This window comes from Zingiber officinale, chromosome 3A, assembly GCF_018446385.1.
Source record: "Zingiber officinale cultivar Zhangliang chromosome 3A, Zo_v1.1, whole genome shotgun sequence".
In the NCBI taxonomy this organism is placed as follows: Eukaryota; Viridiplantae; Streptophyta; class Magnoliopsida; order Zingiberales; family Zingiberaceae; genus Zingiber; species Zingiber officinale.
Window position 1 is genome coordinate 62481925 of NC_055990.1, and position 14447 is coordinate 62496371.

Genomic DNA, 14447 nt, shown 5'->3' on the forward strand with positions numbered 1-14447 from the left:
ACCAACTAACTCCCTGTGCACTTTCATGACCCAACTTAACTCTACGTGCACTTTTGTGAACCAACCAACTCTGCATGCACTTTCATGATTAACTCCACATGCACTTTCATGATCAACTCCTCATGTCATGAACCAGCATGAGGCACTAACAACCTTCTTCTAAACCTGCTCTTCTAGTGATCATCCATTTTCTTCATGAAACCCAAGTTAAGCTTCTCCTAGATTGGTCCTCGATCATCATGAACCCCAAACAATCTCTTCGTCACCTCTCTTTTTGTTGTCTCTCCCTCCCTATTCTAAGGATATGGTTATGTAAATTTCACAACTCTAATTTCAGGGAATCTTAGACAAAATTTTTTCTAGTGCAATCTCTATATGCACATCTAACCAAAAAGCTTTTTATTGTGCCATATTCACATCTCTCATTGTGTTATCATACAACCTCACAACCAATAGTCCCATCAGAATCAGTATCAAAATTAATCATTCCATGTTTATCATCTTTGGTGTCAACTTGAGATTCTTTTCGGTTCTCATACCCAGGGTAATTATCTTGCACATCTCTACCTTCTCATGAGAAAGATTAGGATTGGGATCAAATGTTCATAAGCAAACTTAATACTTCCATCAAGAAGATATTATTTATGTTCATTTATCATGAAAAACAAATAAACAATCAAACAAACTTAAAATTATATTTGCGTTTGACAATAAAAATGAAGAAATTTCAACACTTGTGAGCTGAAGTCATTTCGGTACATGAATAAAACCTGTAAACAATTGTATGAACATATTTGTTTACAAGAAGAGGAAATGCTAACAAGTTATTTAACGTGGTTTGGACCCTATGTCATGGCCCATTAACTCATTAGGTGGGTCACTTCTAAAAAATACCATACTTGTTCTGCTTTAAGAGGAAGAAGAAACCTCGTATTAAAACAACTTTCTGCTCTCTTACAAATGATAAAACTAACTCAACATAAAAAAAAAATCAAGCTCTTTTAAGATCATCAAGGACTCAAGAGTGCCTAGAAATTAAAAAAAAAACAACTTATGAACAGACGATTGCATTATGAAAGTTGTATCTTTCAAGGTCCCCTTGCTTTCCTATTTATAGTTGCAAGCTAACCTTCAAACGTTAGATAAGATTAGACTTGCTGATCAGCTTTATTCTATGTTCAAATCTAGATTAGTTAACTGGATAAATTTGCAACCTTATCTACCAACTGATAATATTTCCAATTGACACCAACCCAGTTCAATAGACTCAAATCCAAGTCACTCAACTCAATTGGTTACTTGTTGTTGCAGACCTTATCCTCCAACGAATACTTTTTGAGTCGACTCAGAACCTCTTTAGTCAACTCAATAACCTATTTCTAGCACACCATTATCTACTCGAGTAGACTTCAAAAGATTTAATTCTCTTCGAGTTGATTCAAGATGAAATAAAATCTCGTGAGTCGACTCAAGCTGAAACAAAACCTTGTGAGTAGAACGTCTACAATGGATGTCAAGAAGGCAACCACACTAAGTATTTACGTAAAGGCAAGCACATGCCCCCAGGGCGTAACGCAGACGGTGGGCGCATGACATCTCTGGCGTAATGGCCAGGGGTCGATTCTCAGGAATTGACGACCTGGGGTTTACCCCATCATGCACTTATGGCCTGTGTACCTGCATTTACCTCCCTTCATATCCATGGGACCGGCACAAGGGGGCCGCTAAGGTAGCGGATTTCTTCTAAAGGCAAGTACACTAAGTATTCATATGACATAACATCTCCAAGTAGTAGTAGTAGTAGTAGTAGTAGTAGTAGATGATTTTTAGTAGGTATACATAGACATATCTCCTTAAACATAAGTTTGACACTATTGACTGTTCATCGCTTTTTGCAAAAGAGTTAAAAACGAAAAAGGATTAAAATCAATCAGAACCAAAGTGAGTAAGGTGAAGAATGTAAGAACCATAATTTCAAAATTATTATAAAGGTCACAGATATTTGCATAAAATTCACTCCAAGTACACCTCAACAAAATGGTATTGTGAAAAGGAAGAATTGTGCACTTCGGGCATCTCGGTCCATGTTGAACAAGTACTCTTTCCTGAGATACTTTTGTGCCGAGAATTTTCATACTACATGTCATGTTCAAAATAACATAAATATTTCCATTCCTTCTTAGTGAAAACCTCATATAAACTTTGTCTATGGAAGTGTACTCTCAATTAAGAATCTCAGGTTATTTGGTAGTAAGATATATCTTTAAATACTAAGGATCACTTTGGCAATATTCAAGCACTTAGGTTATTTGGTAGAAGAGTCACCTAGTGTTCATTGTTTACATCCTTTTAGCTACCACCTCTTAATATCTACAACTACCTCTGAAAACCTGGGATATCAACAAGAACCAAACATACATATGCATAGGAAAAACCAACAAAGGAGAGCAAGAGAATAAACCAAGAAGGATGAGCCCAGGAAGATGATTAGAAGAAATAATTCAACCACTCTTAAAAGTCTACAAGAAGAACCCAAATATCCCCTTGAAAAGTTAATAGGAGATAGCTCCCAAGGGTAAGGATGAGATCTCATTTTAGACGTGTAGATAGCAATGTAGCATTCATCTCTCAAATTGAGCTAAAAAACATAGACGAAGCATTGCTTGATCTAGATCAAGATACAAGATGAATTAGCCTTAAGACCTTATAATTGTTCAACCATTCAAATTTGTCAGATTTTTATGAATAAACTTTATGATGAAATGGACGTGTGATTTGAAATAAGGCTAGTGTAGTGGCCGAACATTTCAAGCAAGTAGATTATGATGAGACTCATGCTCCAGTAACAACTCGAATCAATTTATATGCTTTTGACTTTTGCAACATTAAAGGTCTTACACTCTTTCAAATGGATATAAATTATGCATTTTTTTAATGGATTTATAAAAATAAATTTGTGAAACAATCACCCACTTTTGAAAATTTGCAAAATCTAAATCATGTTTTAGACTAAAAAGACATTATTTGGTTTGAAACTAAGTCCCTCAAGCTTGGTATATAAATTTTTTAAGTTTTCTTATCTCAAAATATTTTTAACTAGGTGCAGTTCACCTTACATTAGTTATTTAAGACAAAAATAAAATTATTTATTAAATACAAAAAATTATGGTATTTTTATTGCACAACTTTATGTAGATGATATCATTTCTGTTCAACTAATAAAGAATTTTTTAATATGTCTACCACTCTCATGGAGAGTGATTTCATGATAAGCGAAAATTAAATGTATTATTGGGACTTCAAATATGGCAAAGAAAGCATCATGAGATCTATGTTCATCAAACCATGTATGCAAAGGAGTTCATCAAATGATTTGAAATGAAAAATGTAAAAGGCTGTCAACACCTATAGAAACAAAAATAAAAATTGGACAATGATCTGAATGGTAAAAGTGTTGATTTTGAAATAGAAAAATTAGAAGTTTAATTGTAAGGATATTATATTTAACCGAACTTTATTTTGATGGTAGGATTATTCATTATGTTTCAATCGGTTCCTAAAGAGTCCAAACTTGTGGTAATTAAGAGAATCTTAAGGTATCTCAAGGGCACTCTTAATCCCAGTCATTAGTATTCAAGGAGTGATTCATTTGACCTTATAGGTTACTTCAACTTCGACTATGTGAGTTGCAAGTTGGATAGGAAAAACACTAGTGGAAGGTGTCAACTCCTTAGATCCTCCCTAGTAAGTTAAAGTAGTCACAAATACCATTGGATTGCACTATCAACCACCAAGGCCAAGTCATAGCTATGGGAGAATGCATGACACAATTATTGTAGATGGTGTATAAAGGAAGATCTTAGATTAGCATAAAGAGTAGTGTGCAACTACTATGTGAAAATTTTAATACCTAACAAAAAATTGTATGTATATTGTATTCATCATTCTAGGGCAAAGCATATTAAAATCAAGCACCATTATATGACATGACACCAAATTATATTGAATCCAAGTTAAATATCCTCATTTATTCACTAAACCCCTTTCTAGGTTGGGTTCATTTTTGTTTATATACATATGCCTGTTAATACCATTGAACTATGTGAGTTGCAAGTTGGATAGGAAAAACACTAGTGGAAGGTGTCAACTCCTTAGATCCTCCCTAGTAAGTTAAAGTAGTCACAAATACCATTGGATTGCACTATCAACCAACAAGGCCAAGTCATAGCTATGGGAGAATGCATGACACAATTATTGTAGACGGTGTATGAAGGAAGATCTTAGATTAGCATAAAGAGTAGTGTGCAGCTACTATGTGAAAATTTTAATACCTAATAAAAAAATGTATACATATCGCATTCATCATTCTAGGGCAAAGCATATTAAAATCAAGCACCATTATATGACATGACACCAAATTATATTGAATCCAAGTTAAATATCCTCATTTATTCACTAAACCCCTTTCTAGGTTGGGTTCATTTTTGTTTATATACATATGCCTGATAATACTTTGAACTTTAAAATGGCATAATCACAGGACGTGTAGAACAATTATGGTGATACCTTGATCTCATCTCATTAAAAACATCTCAACAACCATGATCTTAGCTATGATGCATTTATTAGGTTAATGTCATTAAAATATATAAATCATGAAAATGACAAATAATGAGAATAGGAATAGTTCAAATGATCATAGAAATGCCCCTTATTTTATAATCAAACTAATTTTTCAAATAATTTAAAAAATTTAAGAAGTTTAAATTTTAGTATCTTATTGCAAAAATTATGCTTGAAAGCATTTACATCTAATATTCTCTTAGTTTTGCTGGAAAGGTAAATTTCACAAGCATATATTTGATGCTAAATTACAACACAAAAAATATTAAATTTTTAAATAATTTTAGACTTAGTATCATTTTTCAAAAATGAGGTTTGTCTATCATAGATTTCACTTTATTAGTCATAGAGATGTAGCACTGTCCAAGTGTCAAGAATAAAGTTATCTTAGCTAATATATGTCCACTTCCCAAGATGCAATTCAAGAAAGATGATCATCATATTACCTTATACTATTTACCTCTTTGTAAAAAAATAGTTTTCCAATATATTTTTCTTCCATTTTATAATAAGCAAAGATACTTTTGATAAGATCATGGTTTTGAGAAGTGGTCTAGACCACTTAGGCATTTCCAACAGGCCTCTGCTTCACCTATTGTGTAAGCAGTCATTGTTAGGTGGGTATTTTAAAAATGTAGATAGGTAGACCAGCAATGCATTGATTGGCAAAAGGGTGGGTTCGGTGATAGAAAAGGCTCATTCAGTAGGAGAATGGGAATGATTTGGTGGTGACTTACAAGTCAATCCCTTCTCTTCTCCTTCTCATGCTGAAACACTTTTACACTGAAACCCCTTCTTCAGTTCTTCTCCCTGACACTTCTACACTCAACATCGTCGGTTTTCTCAATTATTCCACACGCCATACCTCTACACAAAAACAGTGTCACCGTTCATTGAAACTCTGCTCATGATGCCTCTACACGCATCAAACCCAATGCTATCACCACTGCGACTACATCTGCAACACTTTCAAATCCACAGCATTGAGACTCCTTCACAGCATCCCTATAGTGCACAGCATCCATCTAAACCAGTAATTAGTCACAGTCCACCCATAACAACCAACCACATTCGCATAACAATAATCAGTAACTTGGGTGCTTTGCAACAGTCGTAACCCCACCCACGACAGTAATCAGACACATCCAGTACTGTTTCACCCGTTCACTGACAGCAGTAACTGAACAACCTTCAGTTAATTTTGCCCTTTTTGATTCCCTTCACAGCAGCCCTTTTTTCTTATTTTACTTCTCATTTTAGATCTCCGATTTTATAATTTTATCTGCTTGTCATGTTTTGTTTATTGTTTAGTGAATTTAAAGTATGAAAACAACCTCAACTCAACACAAGATAGTAAGTTCTGATTTCTATAGACCTTAATATTGTTAAGTGCAAATTTTGTGGCAAAGAAACCAAAGGAGTCTCCAGATTTAAGCATCACCTTGCTTGTATTTAAAGTAATGTTGTGGGTTATTAATAGCTAAAAGCTAACAAAGTGATCCTTGCATTGGAGTCAATCAAAAAGAAGAATGACAAGGTAAACTTGTTTCAGGAAGAAAGCCTGTAGGTTAATATTTCATGGAAAAAAATCCAAGGAATGGGTGATAAAAGGCTAAGAATTAAAGGACCACTGGATCGATTCACAGATAATGATCCAGAAATAGTTGTGGCATCACAATATTCAACAAAGAAAAGCCACAACAAAGATAAATTTGCCAAGGAAGAAAGGAATAGTGTCAACCAGTATATTGCTAAATGGTTCTATGAAGCAGGTATTTCATTTTATGCAGCTTCCTTGAAGTCTTTCCATACTGTGATAGAGGCAATCAATGAAATGATCTTATCTATAAAAGTTGAACTCTTTATGATCTCGGTGAACCTTTACTTAAGAAAGAAGTGGTAAAGATCAAAGAATATTTATAAGTCCATATGGATACTTGGAAGAGAGCCGGTTGTACTATTATGACCGGCTTGTGTTTTCATGGACAGATAAAAAGAGCAGGAGCATTACAAACTTGTTTGTATATTATGAATTAGGCACGAATTTCTTGAAATCTATTGATGCATTTGAGGAGTGCCACACATTTTTCACGATTGTTGATAAATATATGGAGGTTAGGGAACAGAGTGTTTCGGATAGTAACACAATGCTGTGGAAAATTAGCTATTGAAAGGCTGATAAAAAAGGACCGCCTATATATATTTTTGTCTTTTTGCAGTTCATACAATTGATTTGATGCTTGAGGAGGTTGGTAAGGAAAAAATCAACCATATAATTGACAAGCTAAGAACTATCATTGTTTTCAAATACAATCACCGTAAGACTTTTAGCATAATGAGTCACTTCAGTCACCATAAGACTTTTGAGCATAACACCTTACTTCACTCAAAAAAAATAAGGACCTTGTGCGAGCTAGAATCGTAAGGTTTACAACTTTTCTTTTACTGCAAAGTGTTCTGGATGCAAGGAAAAAGATAAGGATGATATTTCTTCAGAAGAGTAACTGCAATATAAATGACCTAGTAAGTGTTAAAGGCTTATTGTGATGAGCAAGTTGGTCAGGTGTGAATTTTACACTTTTGGTATTTTTGTATTAGTAAAGTTATAGGATTTTTATGCAAATAAAAGGCCGATAATGAGATTTACATATAATGATATAAAGGATGCTAAAAAGAAAATAATAGCCTTTTTTTTAAGAATGTGAAAAATTTTTAGAAGTCATATATGAATCTTATTGAGGAATATATATAGAGGAAATTTGATAGTGCTCTAAATTTTCTTATTGCCTTCCTTTTTATTTTAGGGACTGTTAGGAAATAGTGTCTGATAGCACTATCATGTATGATATTCTCACACGCGTATGCCTTTCCATCCTTCTTGATCCTACCATCCAGGATAATGTGATGTGATAAGTATAGAATTGAAGGCATATAGAATGCATTTGGACTCTTTAGAATACCACTACTGAGGTAGAGGTCAAAGAATGATAAAAATTTAGCCAAAGTAATTCTTACTATTTAGTTAAATTTGTTAGTCATTTTGAGTAAATTCTAGAATTTTACTAATATTATTTATTAATTTAATCTAATAGAACATGGGGGTCAATTTGAATTAGGTATTCTCCATTTATAAGTAATGCCAATCAACATTCTAAAGCTACTATGCAACCCCTCTGGGTGTGAGGGGAGTTAAAGTGCATTTAAAAGGGTATATGAGAATTATGATCATTGTTTACTTTCAAATTTTTTAAACACAAGGTTTCAAATTTTGAGTTGAGCCGAAGTTGTGGTCTTTGACCAAAACAATATATAATTTTGACACTGTATCAAACCATGTCTATAGGGTTTCAATACTTATTTAACTAAATTATTAATTTTTATTATGATTAAATTTGTATTATAATAAATTCTTTATTTGATAATTAATGATATTGTTAATATATATTTGTTTTTTCTTTATGATTAATTTGATTATCTCAGTTTTTATGATTAAAATGTTTATAATCTTTAATTTTAATTTCTAGCTTAAATTATATTTCTTTCATTTTATAATAACTTACATAACTACTCTATAAACTAGCATGCTTTACTTTCAAATTCAGCAAAATAAAGTAATGTATTTTCATATTTGAAAGAAGAAATCCAAGAAGTTAATGATGTAATTTTATTTGAAATGAACTATATTTTAATTAATTTATATATTTGCGTTCAAAATTTATTTGCAAGCATTTAATAGAGGATTAAATATTACTTTCATATTTTGTTTGGTAAAAACCTAAATAAAAAACTCTTAAACGCTGCTAAAAATTTTCAAATTTTATTATTAAGAATAATAGAACAAAACAAAAATTAGGAGTATAATATTATATTTAAATTTTTTTAAATTAAATATATAAAACTCGATTTGAACTTAACAAAATTAACATTGAAAATTTTAGGTTTAATTTTTTTTCAATAAAATCACATTTAAATTTGAAAAAAAATAAAAAATTATCTAACTAAAAATTATGGAAAAAATAAATGATTTTTAAATTTAATTAAATATTTTTTATTTAATCCAAGTAGCATGTGGAACTCTAGTTATTTTTCGAATTAATCTTTTGAAAACATAGGCATTTAGTATATGTCATTAATTATTTCTTATCTTATGTTATTTCTTTCAGTCTCTTCTTTATAAAAGTTTGACTATGAAAAAATATCCATCAATGTTGAATACCAAATTTTATCCTATTTAAATTTTTATGTTTTTAATTATTTTTTAAAATTTTAAATACTAATTAAGTTAGATTAAACTACTATGTTAAGTTTTATGGTCATTTTTTTAGGGTTAAATAGAGCTCATCAAGTAGAAATGATATGATTATAATCAAGCGGGTTCAAACCAAACTCAATTTGAATTTATTTAAAACTAAATAAAGTTTATATATAGGAAAGTTCAATTTACTTGTATTTAATTAGGTTACTTGCATTTTTAGAAAGTTAGAAAATTATATAACTATTTAATTATGTTTATATTTTTCTCTTGATCCCCTTACTCCCTCCCCCTTCTCCACTAGTTTTCACACTAGCGGCTAAGCTGCCCATACTCAAAGTCGTATGTCATCCACCTCCTATATTGTTTGTTGATCCCTTTGTCGGAAGAGGGCACCGCCCTTACGACAACAATCGTTAGCCCTACCTCCAACAACATGCACTTAGTCGACCACTCGTAGAGACTACTATTACACCAACCTCTACCGCCCCTCCAACATCTCTATCTTTTCAGTACCGGACTTTCTCTCGTGGTTTAAAATTTCAAGCTGTATCGGAGATTCAGTGTATGACATACGATTTCAATATTGTATCATACCGTGTCGATGATTTAAGTATTTTTTTAAATATAAAATATATTAACTAAAAATAAAATATTTAACGTAAATATTTTAAAAAGAAAAAATATATAAAAATTAATATTTAAAATATATAGAGAGAGAGATAAATAAATAAACCTTATTTCACTAAGTGAGGTCGGTAAATAAATAAATAAAAATTTTATTATATATTTTATAATTAAAATAATCAAATATTTAGTTAATTAGATAATTTCATTAGAGTTTAATTAAGTCTTTTTAGATAATTCCTATCATAGTTAAGAGTTAATTAAAAAACCCCTAGCCCGCTCACGCGACTCCTCCGAGAGAATTGCACGACACCTCCACGATATTTTTTAAATATAAAATATAATAATTAAAAAATATATTTAAAAATAAAAATAAAAAAAATTTAAAAAATGAAGATAAATAAATAAATTACTGTATTTTTTTAGAATTAAAATAAACAAAATATATAATTAATTAGATAATTTTATTAGGGTTTAATTAAGCCACTTGAGATTATCTCAGCCATAGCTAGGAGTTGATTGAGATAATCAATGCTAAGTTATCAATTTTAATTTAAAAACCCGCACTTGCTCCGCCCAGCGCAACCCCTCTGGCACGACCGCGGGGTCACGCAAGCCTTCCACGGCAACAGCTTGACACAATATTTTAATCCATGCTTCCTCTTCTTATTCTCTCCTCTTTATCTTTCTTTTCAGTTTCTCTCATTCCCAAGCCAAAGCTCTTCATGCCAAACCATTCTGCTTGTTTGTTTGTTTGTCAATGAGCAAATGAGCAAAATATAAACTCTGCTTGTGCCAATAGGCATAGCTCGACACTTGAAATTGTGATTGTACATAATTTATCAATAAATAAATGGATTTCTTTTTTGTCGATTCATACAAAGTGAACAAAGGAATTAGTTGTAATGAAAATAAATGATATAGTGTATATCCAATTTGATGAAAGATTGATGAATTTAAAAATATATATATATTAAGAAGAACCCCCTTAGAGTTAAAAGATGTCAGTAGTGCCAGAGAATGAATGAACGAGGATATAAGAGGAAGTAGTTTTTTTCAGGCTTGACATAGGATATAGTTCCAAAACCTTCAAGAGCTAATCAGCTTTCTCAAGAGAGGAGAAGCTATAAGCTAGTTGATCCCTCTACAAGTGAAGACTATGAAGAAGAGGTTAATTCTGAGTCTAAAAAAGTAAGGAGGCTAATGGGGAAGTTCATGGGATTTTCTGGATGGTTTTTGTTTCTGTATGGAGTGTTTTGTTACTTATAACTTATGAACTTAGTTTATTGTAAACTTGTGTATGACACTAGTTAGCTTTTTCACGTTTAAATATTTTAGCATGATGACATTATTTTTGCATGATGGCACTACCTATTTTAATAATATTTTAATACCAACCACCTAAGGACCAAGTGCCTACGGCCTAAAAATAATATTTTCTTGCTAAAAAGATAATATATGTATAATATTAATTGCATAATCCACCTAAGCAATTTACCTTTATTTGGAATGATGCAAACATTTGCAAGCATGCGTGGTTTAGGCAGCCATGGACCCTTCCACACTGCTTATGTGGCTGCCCAAACCTCTTGTTGAACCATTAAATTTGATATAAATGAATCTATAGCAATAACTTCTTTGAAATAAATGTGAGCGCCTAGATTTTCAGTTTTCCTATCATTTTTTTCTCATACATGCATACATTACGTCTTAAATGGAGATCAACCAGTTAAGCATTAGGTTGCACATCTAAGTCAATTGCATATCTCAACTATTGTGATATATTCACTATATATGAGCTATACAAACTTTATAAGAGGTGACTATATCTCCAGCTCACATGTGAAAATAGAACCAAAAAGCAATCACCTTTCTTTCTTTCTAGCCATATCCCATATTCCCATGCATAAAGTTGTTTCCCGAACTTATGGAGAAGAAAGTAACAGCTAGCATTATTCTACAAGTTATGAGTTAGCATTACAATCTAAATAAAGATAAAGGTCAAATTTCTCTTTTATCAGAAATCTGGTGAAAATACAACCTAGTACGATCTGTTCTTCAATTACATTGAATTGCACAATAACTCAACTATCAAATGGGATGTACCTTGAATTGTTGCCGTGAATCAGCCTCCAACTTTAAATAGAACTCTCGTTCTTCATGAGAAAATTCTACTTTTTTCAAGCAAATTGACTTCGGCGGTAGTTTAAGAATTGGCTCCCCATCAATAATTGTACCTACAAGGCAATTTAGAAGCAGGAAGCGAACAATAAGCCATAAACTAATGAAACAAAAGAATGAACATAACGAAAATTCTATGGAATTAGATATAGGCAAAACATAACTATAAAATCATTTAAATAAGAAATGAACAAGGGAAATAATTTTTTAAAAAAATAAGGGACTCAAAAATGGGAAGGTGAGGAAAGACATTGGTATAAGAGAGAACCATACCTTACATGCCAAACACAACTACAACAATAAAATATAGCTAGAGAAGAAAAGAGATGCTTTGACTACACAGAGGGGAAAAAAAAAAGATGTTTGTCAAAACAAATGCTAGATAACAAGACTGGAGAGTGTGCATCGTAACAAATTGGCAAGTAACAACCCTAAACCCAGTCCATGACTCTATTGGATCAAACCTAATCACTCCTACCCCTTGTATTGAAGATTAAGCTCCTAGGATTACATTGAAAGAAGAAAGCAGCTAGACCCACTGTTACAGTCAAAGCAATTGTTCTAAACCTTCTAATTCTGTTTTTTTTTTTTTTTGAGAAACCCATCATTGTTACACCAAGTCACTACAGTCAAATCAATTGTTTCGAGCATTCTAATTTTATTTCTCGTGAAATCCATCAAGGTTGTATTCTCCCTCAATTCACATTGCATATAGGTTTACAAAAATATGTTGTAATACAAGGTTAAATTGCCAATATCCACTAGCACCCTTCTTACTAAACAATCACAATCTAAACCTAAAGCAGTAATGCATATCCGTTATAGATAATATAGAATCAAAGCTCTCAAGCCACCACTTTTTCATGAAGCAGTAATGCATCTTGAATATGTGAACCAATTTTCCCTACTTTTTTGGTCTATCAAATCTCGGCTATACTTATGCCCAACATGTAAGGCAAACATGATGGTTTCCTTCAGGCAGAAAATTTGAACTTGTTGCTTCTTTCTCCACTGGACGCTAATCACCTAATAATCAATTTTATATGTTTTTGAATTGGATCGCAGGTTGGCTCCTCCTTTGACTTCCCTCCATGGACCCACAAATTTGTGCAGTTTATCCCTTTCTAAGCAAATCTTCAAATGCATACACTCATCTGTATTGCACACATGCTCCCAATGATAGCAGCAACACTTTGGTTTGTCTTTCTAATGGAAAGCAGGGCAGTATAGTTGTGGTTATGGTAACTGCAATTTTCCATCTTTAATTTCTGTGAGCACTTTAAGATTGTGGGGCATTCATAGGCATCACTTCAACATGACAACATATCCACTTGTCCCCTTCAACATTTCAACATAGTACTTAGGTGGGTTCTCGTGCGGAGAATGAAACCCTTGATGGCCTCAAAGCAAACTTAAAGGCAGCCATTAGGAAGTATAATATAGTCATCCACTTAGCTCGTCACTTTGATAAACCCCTTTAAAAATTTTGAAAGTGCCTCCTCACCCTTTCATTTCAACATCATCAAGCTATTGATTTTGCAGGCTATCCTATTATTGCCAACAAAGTCAATGCCTTGAGAAAATTCCTTAAAGCTATATATTTCCCCAATGGCAACAAGGAGAACAAATGTGTGACTCCTCACGGTTGTATTAAAAAAATTCAGCACATCAAGAATTTACTATTCCATGCAAATATATATGGGAATGAAAAAAACAATCACGTTCTAACAAGTCCATGCTCCCATTGTAGGTATCCATATTCAAAAAATTCCTTGAGACTTGCTCCTCAATCTCAATGAGTGAAAGTGACTCAAACTTTAAATACTTCACTTCTTGTACCTCACCTCTTTCCATGTTCAAAGTGTTGGTGTCCCAATGTTATCATCCAATATGGGTACGGAAGAGGTAGATAAAAGTCCAACTATTAGATGATGAGAAAATGCAAGGTATTATTTATGTAATGCATACAGATAAAATACTATAACTGTTAGCCATTGCTAGGTCTTTCACATGAAGATGTAAGTATAGTCCATGATTTAGTGACCAAACAAGAAACCTTGTGTAGAAATTACAATAAAGAAACCATTATTGTGTTTTATGTATCATCTTTCCAGAAAAGGAATAACAAGAAAAGATCTAATCAACTAATGAGTAATGACCAATATATGAAGCTTACATAGTTCCAGATAAATTTATGTGAAGAAATTACCTTTGGTGCGTCGAAGCAGGACTGTTTTTAAGACAGCCTGAAGTTTTTTGTATCCACTACTCGCATTTCTAGATATTGGATGTTTTATAGAAGCGCAGAAGGAGCTATATACAGAATAAGGATCATACTTCAGAAAACGGAAGTAGCTGTAGAGATCATCAATTGTATTCTGCATCGGTGTCCCTGATAAGCACCATCTTCTTTTGGCCCGAAGACCACAACAGGCTCTAGCAACCTGAGTTCTATGATTTTTTATAGTTTGAGCTTCATCTAAGATAATCCTAAACCACCGAACTCTAGCAAGAGGACCACTGCCAAAGTCAAGAAGAGACTCTTTTGATTTTTTCCCTTTCTTCTTATTATTCTGTTCATTGGAGGACTGCCTCCTCTTTTTGTTGGATGAAAAGTCTGGACATAGCCCATACTTATCATGGTTCTTTTGCTCTCCTTCATCATCATCAGCTATAGGCTGTTTTGGAACTTCATTAGTCACAATTGAATAGGTGGTCAGAACAACATGGTATCTTGTTAGTTCATTGGGATGCTTTGTCCGTG

General features: G+C 32.6%; 1 protein-coding gene across 4 annotated transcripts in view; it reads right to left on the reverse strand.

Annotated features, from left to right (window-relative positions):
- Positions 1–14447, reverse strand: part of LOC122051949 (helicase-like transcription factor CHR28) — a 72877-nt gene that overhangs the window by 9325 nt on the left and 49105 nt on the right. For all 4 annotated transcript variants that reach the window (XM_042613308.1, XM_042613309.1, XM_042613311.1 and 1 more), the window contains 2 exons: positions 13893–14416; positions 11609–11739 (listed from right to left, as the gene is read on the reverse strand). In XM_042613308.1, coding sequence (XP_042469242.1) covers positions 11609–11739; positions 13893–14416 — 655 coding nt within the window. The remainder of the gene's footprint in view (positions 1–11608; positions 11740–13892; positions 14417–14447) is intronic.